This window comes from Phyllobates terribilis, unplaced genomic scaffold, assembly GCF_046119375.1.
Source record: "Phyllobates terribilis strain yellow unplaced genomic scaffold, ASM4611937v1 Scaffold_33__1_contigs__length_13283291, whole genome shotgun sequence".
NCBI classification, from domain to species: Eukaryota; Metazoa; Chordata; class Amphibia; order Anura; family Dendrobatidae; genus Phyllobates; species Phyllobates terribilis.
Genome location: NW_027362793.1, coordinates 1,763,800 through 1,775,606, shown reverse-complemented (window position 1 = coordinate 1,775,606; position 11,807 = coordinate 1,763,800). Strand labels below are relative to the sequence as shown.

At 42.7% G+C, this 11,807-nt stretch overlaps 1 protein-coding gene across 1 annotated transcript; it reads left to right on the top strand.

The window, feature by feature from the left end:
* Nucleotides 1-216: 216 nt before the first annotated feature.
* Nucleotides 217-1,137, top strand: LOC141180562 (olfactory receptor 5B21-like). Its single transcript, XM_073660662.1, has one exon. The coding sequence runs from the start codon at nt 217-219 to the stop codon at nt 1,135-1,137; it is 921 nt and encodes a 306-aa protein (XP_073516763.1).
* The last annotated feature ends 10,670 nt before the right edge of the window (nt 1,138-11,807 follow it).

Sequence of the window (11,807 nt, the reverse complement as noted above, 5' to 3'; positions counted from 1 at the left end):
GTTATTTAATGGAAAAAATTTGGAAGTCAACTTTCTAAGCAATAAATCTTTAAGCATTAACAGAGATGGTTAGTTATTCATTTACAAGCTTTCTTTTGATTTCCCTCTATTTTCAATGTTTTCTATTTTAGATGAAATCTATGATACTTTTTTTTTTATTCATTACAATCTGAATTTATTTTAAATTTTTGTCTCTGAGATACCAATAACACAGTAATGAAGAATGAGACTTCTGTGAAATATTTTTATATCTTGCCATTTTTTCAAGAGACAGGGAATACGCCGTTTATTTCGGCTTTCTTTTTTGTAATATATTTGGTTGGAGTGCTGATTAATTCTTCCATTATCACAGTCATATGTCTAACAGTTCAATTGCATAAACCAATGTATCTCTTTATCTGTAATTTATCCATTGTAGACATATTTTTTACATCGGTCACGGTTCCTAAATTACTGCACATGTTATTGTCTGGGGATCACATTGTTTCCTTCTCACAATGTTACGCTCAGTTGTACTGTTTCTCAGTTGTAGCGACTGCAGAAGATATTCTTCTATTCATTATGGCTTATGACCGATATGTTGCTATCTGCCGCCCGTTACATTATCATCGGATCTTAAGAAGGAGAAATTGCACTCTGATAACTATTGGGATTTGGGCAGCCGCCTTTTTAAACTCTTCATTGTTTGTAACCTTAGCTTTGAACATGTCCTCCTGTCACTCCAATGTCATCCATCAGTACTTCTGTGACATTAAGTCCCTTACAAAGACCACCTGTACGAGTACGCAAATATTTTTTGTAGTGACCAGTGTAGAACTTTTGATATTGGCGTTTTTTCCATTGATGGGCACTCTTATTTCTTATGTTAAAATTTTCTCTGTAATTTTCAAGATGAAGACAAAAGAAAGTAAAAGGAAAACCTTCTCCAGTTGTTCATCCCACGTCACTATAGTCTCTATTTACTATGGGGCAGGCTTAATAGGATATGCGATTCCACCTTACTCTGAAGTTCTGGATTCTGTCTTCAATATGATATATACAAGTATCATCCCCATGTTAAATCCCATCATATACAGTCTACAGAACTCCAGTGTACAATCGGCATTGCTGGGGTTAGTGAGGGGAAAGTGTTTTTAAAGAGTGACCCTAGATATGTACATCCATGTAAATTGGTAACTGGGGGGCAATTCGAAAAACACAAAGGCTCCAATTCAAGATCGGCATTATTCAGGGCAGTGTTGATGAGGGGGTATGGTGGAGTCAAAGGTTCCTGATTCAGTAAGAGGGCCATGCCTCTAAATGAATCAGGTGCATCTTAAATGGAGTATACACTCCGCCACAAATCTTACTCCAGTCCAGTACTGGAGTAAGATTTGTGGTGTACGATACACCCCAACTCATCATGAATAACACTAGCATTCATCACCCCGACCCCAACCAACATCTTGGAAGACCTGGATGAAACTGGCATGAAAATGTCAAAAGTATTATTAATGGGTTTGGATCATGTATGATAGGTAAAATTTGTAGGTGAATCAATCTTTTTGTCCAAATGGTGTTAAACAAAATAATTTTCCTTTTCCTTTTTGATACAAAGTGGAACATCAAACTTCATAGTTACACATGCCATAAAGGCCCAAGAACTTGGTGGTTGCGGTTCATATTAGGTAACACATTTGCTTGAGTGTTCCAGAAAATGTGGAATGTGGGATTCACATTCTACAGTCATGATATTTGTCATTTGAAGGAACATAGGCTGTTACAGCAGACTATACCGGCGGGGGATACAAAAACCTTTGGACAACCAAAAGTTGGGAGACAGTGGGTATCACCTGGTATGGAGGCAGTGGAACTACCGATCTCGGGTTGGGATCTTGTGGACTGAGGACATTGTTTAGCCATCTTTCTGGAGTTGCTGTATGACTGTGGATGGATGAAATAAAACTAATTGCATCGTTAACCTGCCTAGGTGATTATTACAACCCACAACCTCAGATTTTCATACCCTTCTTGTGGTCCGGCCCCTAATCATTGGTCGTATAGACCAATGGAAGAATTTAAAGCAGGGTTTATGTTAATTTTTTTTCTTGTAGGTTTAGCCTTATAATATGTATAGTATTATAAGGCTAAACCTACAAGAAAAAAAATTAACATAAACCCTGCTTTAATTAAATAATTAAAAAGTAAAAGTGCATTTATATAACATAGGATTCTTAGTAACACTGTCTTTGATGAAAAATATCATAAAAGCTACCCCAGCATGGCACAGTGACCATATTCGGGGTGGTCCTACACTGTCTAATATTAAAAGCCTTACCATGTGTGAGAGCTGACCTCAGTGTTTGAATAAGGGCAAACAACAGACCAGGTCCCGAACTGTGGATACCAGCCTTGGACAGCTATTAAAATGTATTTTCCAGCTCAATGAAGGGAGGTCACACCCTGCTTTGCATAAAATACAAGAATGCAAATTAAAAACACAAAAATTGAGCTTGATCTCACATTATTTGTCAGTGAGACACTGTCTGCTCTCATGCACTGCAGTACACAAGTACTGCAGTGTATGAGACCACCAATCAAAATAAAAATTATACATGTCCTATAGTCAAAAAGTGTAGAAAACTGAAAAAAAGGTGAAATAAAATATGTAAAAAAAAAACAAAAGAAAGTGTACACAAATGACGAAAAGCCGTTTCGCCACTCAAAACATAGCATTTGTGATAAAACAAGAATAAATTTAAAATGGTAAGCATAGTTGGTATCGCCGCATCCGGAACGACACCCTCTATAAAACTGTCACGTTATTTATTCTGTTTGGTGAACGCCGTAAAGAAATAATGAAAAACACACCAAAAATGTCGCTATTTCATCATTCTGACTCACAGAAAAGTGAATAAAAAAAATCAAAAAGTTCTAAATCAAAATGCCAAACCGTCCCACAAAATACAAGCTCTAATATTGCTAATTTGGCAAAAAAATAAAAAAGTTACAGCTCTTAGAATATGACGATGCAAAAACAAATTTATTTTTGTAAAATATTGTTTTAAGTCTATAAAAATAGCAAAGCATAAAAAAAACTGTATAAATCCGGTATCAGTGTAATCGTACCGACCCGACAAACAATTCGGTCTTATCACTTTTACTGTACAGTGAGTAAACGGTGTAAAAAATAAAAAATAAATACAATGACTGTATTGCTGGTTTTTGTTCATTCTGTGTCTGAAAAATCTGAATAAAAGGCAATCATAAAATATTATGTGTTCCAAAATGGTAGAAAAAAAATCTGCAACTCATCTGCAAAAATAATAATAAAAAAGTTACAGCTCTCAGAATATGGCGACAAAAAAACTGCTTTTTATAATAAAAAACATTTTTACTGTGCGATAGCAGCAAAACCTTAAAAAAAACTCATATAAATCTGGCATCGCTGTAAACGCACGAAAGTAACCTTATCACTTTTTCCACATGGAAAACGGCGCAAAAATAAAAATAAGAACTATTCTTGTACTTGTTATGATCTGCAACAAGAACTAAGGAAAGATAGGGGAAAACTGTATCTACAGTAAAACTAAGCTGAATCCCTACGATGTAGCTGGCTGCCTGTTCCTAGTGAACAGACCCGCCTTAGTCCTCGGCTAGTCTGAACGAAGACCTATAGAATTAAGGGAGGGGTCCCTAAAAGAACTAAGGACTTGGACAAAAATGGGACACCTCTTAAACAGAAGTAGTTGCAGAGCACAAAAAGACAAACTGACAAAATGTACTAGAGGTCCCAGAGGACCAAGCGAACTTGACAGAGAAAGGCACCGAAGCACCAGGCTAACAGTCAAACACTGAAGTCCAGCAAAGCCAGAAGGGTGGAGCTGGAATATAAAGGCAGATGGTCACGTGACCGCAAAACAAGATAGAAAAATCAAACACTAGGGTTCTAACAGTACTGCTGTCTATTTGTTCATTTTACCTCCGAAAACAAGGAACAAGGCTCGGCTGCGCTCTCCGATGAGCACTTACATTGGAGTTTACATGTAAATTCCCCAAAACCGAGACTCAGAAAAAAACGCCGATGGAACCACTCACTTATGAAGCAGATGGAGTTACTTTGGACTGGACACTGCATTCTGGCAGTATCCAAAAAGAAAATGGGTGGCACCACTCACTGTGAGCGACGCACCTCCAAGTCCCCAAGGAACCCACTTGGAGGTAGTCACATATGAAGAAAGAAGACAGTGTCCATTCCAGGGTGTTCACTTGCAAAAGTAGTGTCCATTCCGCCATCCCATCAACAACATTTCGACCCGGTGTGGGTCTTTATCAAGTATAAGTGTACAAAGGGGTGGCCTTATGTAGTGTGGTTCAAAATCAACCACCAATCACCACCAAGGTCAAACATCTAAACACATAATAATCATAACAATCAAATTACAATATTAAAAAAACAGATTCCATATACTGTATTTTTCGGACTATAAGAGGCACCAGACCATAAGATGCACCCCAAATCTTGTAGTGGAAAATAGGGAAAATAATATTTTTTATAAGATAGAGGTCCGTCTTATAGTCTGAATAGGTTCCTTACCTGGGGGGGTGGTGGATCAAGGTTCAAGGAGGCAGGTTCCTTCAGGAAGCGGGCAGAAGTGGATGAATGCTGCGGAGCCTAGATGCGAGAATCCAGTGCTCCAACAGTGGAGAGTTGCGGTGGTGGTGAAGCAGGATCAAAGGGCCCTCTGTTCTGTCCCTCAGGAATCTGGCAGCTGCAGCAGAATAGGTGAGATCCTGCGGGGCCGGTGCCTGGCTGGGGGCAGGTGCCTGGCTGGGGCCGGTGTCTGGGTGTCGGTTGGGGCCTGGCTGGTGGCCTGGTGCCTGGGGGCCTGAGGCTTGGTGCTGGTGGCCTGGTGCAGGGGCTAGTATCTTGCTGCGAGCAGCTTTCCGGTGGCTGCGGCCATCTTCTTGATGCTGTAATCTACAGGAAAATGACCGCCGGCATGGCAGAGCGCATTTGCTGCCTCTGGTGGCCATTTTCCTGTAGTACACAGCTTCAGGAAGATGGCCACAGCCACCAGAAAGCCACTCATACCGCTCTGCCTCACAGCCAGATACCAGCCCCGGTACCCGGCCAGGCCCCGACCCCAAGCCAGACACCAGCCCTCTTCACCTCTTCTTCTGCTGCTGCAGCCGCCTTTCTGATGGAGGGGGGGAAAGGAGGGCCCTGCGATCCTGCTCTACAACCACCGCACCACCGGTAAGTTACGTTTGGACCATAAGACGCACTCCCCATTTTCCTCCCAAATTTTGGGGAAAAAAAGTGCGTCTTATGGTCCAAAAAATATGGTAATAGCAAAGAAACAGCTTAAATACATGGTGTCACTTGTGGGGGGTTTCCACTGTTTAGGCACATCAGGGGCTCTCCAAACGCAACATGGCGTCCGCTAATTATTCAAGCAAATTTTACATTCAAAAAGTCAAATGGTGCTCCTTCTCTTCCGAGCTCTGCCGTGCGTCCAATCAGTGTTTTTTCCCCACATATGGGGTATCTGCGTGCTCAGAGGAAATTGCACAACAAATTTTGCGGTCCATTTTTTCCTGTTACCCCTGTGAAAAAAAAAATTGGTTCTGAAATAACATTTTTGTGAAAAAAGTTAAATGTTCTTTTTTTTCTTCCGCATTCCAAAAATTCCAGTGAAGCACTTGAAGGGTTAATAAAGTTCTTGAATGTGGTTTTGAGCACCTTGAGGGGTGCAGTTTTTAGAATGGTGTCACTTTTGGGTATTTTCTGTCATAAAGACCGCTCAAAGTGACTTCAAATGTGATGTGGTCCCTAAAAAAATGGTTTTGTAAATTTTGTTGGAAAAATGAGAAATAGCTGGTCATATTTTAACCCTTATAGCTCCCTAATAAAAAAAAATTTTGGTTCCAAAATTGTGCTGATATAAAGTAGACATGTGGAAAATGTTATTTATTAACTATTTTGTGTGACATATCTCTCTGATTTAAGGGCATAAAATTTCAAATTTTGAAAATTGCAACATTTTCCAAATTTTCGCCAAATTTCCATTTTTTTCACAAATAAACGCAAGTGATATCAAAGAAATTTTACCACTTTCATGAAGTTCAATATGTCACAAAAAAAAATCTCAGAATCAGGGGGATCCGTTGAAGCGTTCCACAGTAATTACCTCATAAAGTGACAGTGGTCAGAATTGTTAAAAATTGGCCTGGTCATTAACGTGTAAACCACCCTCGGGGGTAAAGGGGTTAACCTAGGGGTATAGTGAGTATTTTGAACCCATAGGTGCCTCACAGAATTTTATAACATTGAGACATAGAAATGTGAAATTTTACTGGTAAAAATGTAATTATTTTATTAGCTGCAAATTTTTCAGGTACACAAGGGTTAATAGGTGAAACCAGACCCCATAATTTAGTGTGCAATTTCTCCTGAACACGGTGATGCCCCATATGTCATCAAATATTACTGTTTGGCCACACGTCAAGGCTCAGAAGGAAGGAGTGCTATTTGGCTTTTGGAGCACAGATTTTTCTAGAATAGTTAGCGGGCGACTTTTGTGGTACCCCAAAGGTGCCAGAACAGCAGAAAAACCCCAAAAGTGACCCTATTGTAGAAATTGCACCTCTCAATAAATTAATCTACTGCTGAAGTGACTATTTTGTAACATCCACAGCAGATTTTTTTCTGGAGAATTGCAAATCTGCCAGTTTAGTGCCCCAGCTCTACCCTGAACTACTGTATCCTCACTCATCCCTTATACACTGTTTGTGCGCCCTCACAGGCAGGGTCCTGACTCCTCTTGTACCAGTCGGTGACCTCTTTTCACATGTAAAGCACCATGTAGTGATGAGTAAGCACTAAAATGCTCTGGTACTCGTTTCTCGAGTCAAGCATATTGGAACGCTCGAGTGCTCGGTGCGAGCAACGAGCTCAATGTAAGTCTATTGGAAACTCGAGCATTTTTCCGGTGGCCATCCTCGACAGTCTGCAGAGGGCCTAAAAGTTGCCTAAATTGATGAGAACAGTGCTCAAACGACATGGGAACAGCATGGGGAAGACCCCTGGAAGCATCTCTGACTCCCAGATCACTGCTGTCAACAATGTTCTCAGAGGTATTACGCCACTTTTACGGACTCACAATAAAACATACAAAAGTGAAGCCAAAATGGATTTTCCTGGGAAAAATGTTAAGGAACATCCTTTCCAGGGTAATGACTTGTATATAAGACAAAATAAATAAACAAAAACCAAAATGCTCCTCCACACCTTGGGCTATGTTCACACGTAGCATTTTTGAACATAGCTACACATTGGTATACGGTTCCTGATTTTGTCTATTTGCTCTTGTCCTCCTCCTTCTCCTCATCCTCATCCTCCATCACAATATCATTCACCACCATATCTACCATATCACCTCCTCTACTTGTCTTGCAAAGGGCATTGGAGTTCATCCAAATTTTTGGCAGCTTTTGCATTCACTGCATAGGCAAACACTATGGGAGACACACTTCCTATTAATGGGAACATTGTTTTTAGGAGGCTCTCCAACCTCTACGTCTCTTCCAAGGGGCATTGAAGTTCCTCCAAATTTTTGACAGCCGTTGCATTCACTGCATAGGCAAACAGTATGGGAGACCCACTTTCTATAAATGGGAACATTGATTTTAGGAGGCCCTCTGACCTCTACGTCTCTTGCAAGGGACATTGCAGTTCCTTCAAATTTTTGGCAGCCGTAGCTTCACTGCATATGCAAACAGTATGGAAGACACACTTCCTAAAAATTGTAACATTGTTTGCAGGAGGCCCTCCGACCTCTACATCTCTTGCAAGGGATATTAGAGTTCCTCCAAATTTTTGGCAGCCATTGCATTCACTGCATAGGCAAACAGTATGGGAGACCCACTTCCTAAAATTGGGAATATTGTTTTCAGGAGGCCCTCCAACCTCTACATCTCTTGCAAGGGACATTGGAGTTCCTCCAAATTTTTGGCAGCCATTGCATTCACTGCATAGGCAAACAGTATGGGGACCCACTTCCAAAAAATAGGAACATTGTTTAGAGGAGGCCCTCTGACCTCTATGTCTCTTGCAAAGGACATTGGAGTTCCTCCAAATTTTTGTCAGCCGTTGCATTCACTACATAGGCAAACAGTATGGGTGACCCACTCCTTTCTAATGGAACATGTCATTACTGTGGCCAAGCTCTATGTGTCTTTAAATTGGTATTGGGTTTTTTCCCAAATTTTAGCAGCCCTTGCAGTCACTGCATGGGCATTACAACTAAAGGAGACACGCTCCTTTATAATGGCAACTTTTTTTTCACTGAGAAACTCATCTATATCCCTTTAAAAGGGTATTGAGGTGTGTCCAAATTTTTGGCAGCCCTTGCAGTCACAATAGCAGTATAGGAGACCCACTCTTTAATAATGGGAACAATAAAGCATAGCCGGCTGATGGCTCTCTTACAATAGCGAGGGCCAACTGCTGGACCTTTAAGAATAGTAACGTCTGCCTGATGGCCCTATAAAAATAGTGTTTGTGACTTTCAGAGTACCTCCTTCATAAATAAAATAGGATTTGTCTGATGATGTCTCACACACCACATGGCCAGATAAGGTTGTAAAATGTTAAAATAACATTTCCTGGTGAATGCATTTTTCACAGTTGAAAGCAATGGAAAAGTGCAAAATGCATCAAAAATGCTACTTGTGAACATAGCCCAAGGTGTGGAGGAGTATTTTTGTTTTTGGTTATTTATTTGCCTTAAGTACAAGTCAGTACCCTGGAAAGGATGTTCCTTAACATTTTTCCCAGGAAAAGCCATTTTGGTTCATTTTTGTATGTTTTATTGTGAGTCTGTAAAAGTGGCGTAAAACCTCTGAAATTGTTGTTGACAGCAGTGGCCTGGGAGTCATAGATGTTTCCAGGGGTCTTCCCCATGCTGTTCCCATGTCATTTGAGCACAGTTCCCAATGATTTGGGCAATTTTTAGGCCCTCTGAAGACTACCAGGGGAAGGGGGGCACCATAAAAATGCTCAATTTTCCCATAGACTTACATTGGGCTCGTTACTCGGACTGAGCACTGGAGCGTTCCAATTTGCTCGACGTGAGCAACAAGTACCCGAACATATAAGTGCTTGCTCATCACTACATGGTGCTTTACATGTGAAAAGAGGTCACCGACTGGTACAAGAGGAGACAGGACCCTGCCCGTGAGGGCGCACAAACAGTCTATAAGGGATGAGTGAGGATACAGTAGTTCAGGGTAGAGCTGGTCGTACAGCAGTATGGTGGTGCGTGGGTTACTGCAGGTTGTATGCTTGTCACAAAAGGTTCATATTCAGCTTCCTTTTGAAGGTTTCAACAGTAGGCAAGAGTTCCAGAGTAGATGGGATGCACGGGAGAAATCCTGTAAGCGATTGTGGGAAGAGGAGATAAGAGGAGAGTAGAGAAGGAAATCTTGTAAGGATCGTAGGTTGCGTGCAGGTATTTACCAGGAGACAAGGTCACAGATATATGGAGGAAACAGGTTGTGGATGTCTTTGTATGCCATGGTTAAGGTTTTGGACTGGAGTGTCTGAGCAACGGGGAGCCAGTGAAGGGATTGACAGAGAGGAGAGGCCGGGGATTAGAGGGGGGACAAGAGGATTAGTCGGCCAGCAGAGTTTAGGACAGATTAGAGGGGTGCGACAGTGTTGTAAGGGAGGCCACAGAGCAGGAGGCTGCAGTAGTTGAGGCGGGAGATTATGAGGGTGTGCACTAGTGTTTTTGTAGATTCATGGTTGAGGAATGTGCGAATTCAGGGGATATTTTTGAGTTTGAGTCGTCAGGAAATGGAAAGAGCTTGGATATGTGGTTTGAAGGAGAGATTAGAGTCCAGGGTTACTCCAAGAGCTGTTTACTTTTCCACTTATAGATTTGGGCCTTTCGCCCAGCCTGCTTCAAGCAGGGCAACAGAAGATCGCATGTAGTGATGCTCAAATATTTGAGCAGCTTTGGTCACTCGAAGGCAAAGATGGGAAAGGGCAATTACTGCCGCAAGAGGTGGATAATGATGAGACACAATGGACATAAAGTCAGAAGGACTACCAGGGTGCGGAAGTTTAAGATGAGGTGGTGGACGATGAAGTCGATGGGCCGAACGCCAGGGTCCAGAAACAGTGTCTGCGGGTGACACCACTGCCTCTTCCCCTGTTGTACATGCACGCCAAGCCTCCCTCCATGATGCAGGCAAAAATGCCTCCCACCCTGCACCTGTCGTTGCACACTTGCAAACATCACCATCAGCATCCACGTCCACGTCCTTGTCCCAGTGCGGTGTTCAGTTGTCCCTACCCCAGTCCTCTGAATGCAAGCGCAAATATGCAGCCAACCACCCACAGGCCACAACACTAAACTGCCACATTTCTTGACTGTCTGCACTAGATATTTTGCCTTTTAGGCTCGTGGAGGAGGAAGCTTTCTGCAACCTCATGGCGGCAGATAGCCCTTGGTACTCCGTCCCCAGCCGCCACTATTTCTCCCAGTGCCATCCCCAACTTATACAAGCACGGGTCCCAGAACATTACCCATAACCCTCACCAACACAGTTAGTGGGAAGGACCGCCTAACCACAGACACATGGACAAGTGAATGTGGCCATGGACAGTACATCTCACTGACGCATCACTGGATTAATATTGTGGAAGCCAGGACCCAGTCGGACCCTGGGACAGAACATGTCTTCCCGACGCATAGGATTGAGGACCCTTGGTCAATCAGGCTTTAGCACAAAATTCACAAGGTAGACAGCAGCTATCCAGAGCTAATCCAGAGAATTGCTTCTTGGTAGGGTTCGACAGGCCCACCAGAGAACCAGGGAATCCTCCGGTGGGCCCTGGCTTCTCCTTCAGGAGAGTTCATAGTGCAAACCTTGCAGATCATGATGATTATAGAGGTCACCATCTCCTTAGCTTCCTGCTGGTACTATTCTGTGGGAATCAGCTGGGCTCCAACCAGCCTGGGATATTTCCAGTGAATTATGGCACGATGTCATGGTATTAGCAGTGCCCTCAGTACCAGAAGCCATCCACAATTTCCTTCTCAGGAATTTTATTTGGTAGACTGAATGCCTGCCCAAATACATTAGTTTCTCACAAAGGAGCTGCAGATACTGAGTGGCAGTAGGTTCAAATTTCTCCAGCATGCTAGATATCAGAGGGAGAACAGACAGGACATCACAGTGGCTAAGTGGTTAGCACTGAAGCCTTGCAGAGCTGTGGTCCTGGGTTCAAATCCCACCAAAGACAACATCTGCAAGGATTTTGTATGTTCTTCCCGTGTTTGCGTGGGTTTCCCCCTCAGTAAAAAAGCAGCCATAAAGTGTCCGGGAACCTTCCCACACACTTTCCTTAGCCAGGGTTGCTTCTCTGCAGGGTTGGACGGGCCCACCAGAGAACTGGAGAAGACTCCGGTGGGCCCTGGCTTCTACTTCAGGAGAGTTCATAGCGCAAACCTTGCAGCTGCTATGAGGCTCTTGAGTGGGGGTGAAAGGTGATCCCTCAGAGTCAAATCCTCTGGTGGGCCCAATGTTTTTCAGTCTGACACTGCTTCTCGGTGAGAGTTGTATATCACCACAGCCATATTGTTTAGCTCGGTGAAAGGACTGGCATAGAAGGAGACCGTATATACTCTGGCTGTCATTTCTCCACCACCAAGTTCCGCACATTGTCACACACGATCATATCTGGCTGTATGTTCAGCAGTGAGAGCCATAGATCTGCCTGCTGTGTTACAGTTTTCAACAACTCTGCAGCGGTG

Excerpts from the sequence above, each read along its gene's own strand:
- LOC141180562 (XM_073660662.1), top strand. The coding sequence starts at position 217 with ATGAAGAATGAGACTTCTGTGAAATATTTTTATATCTTGCCATTTTTT.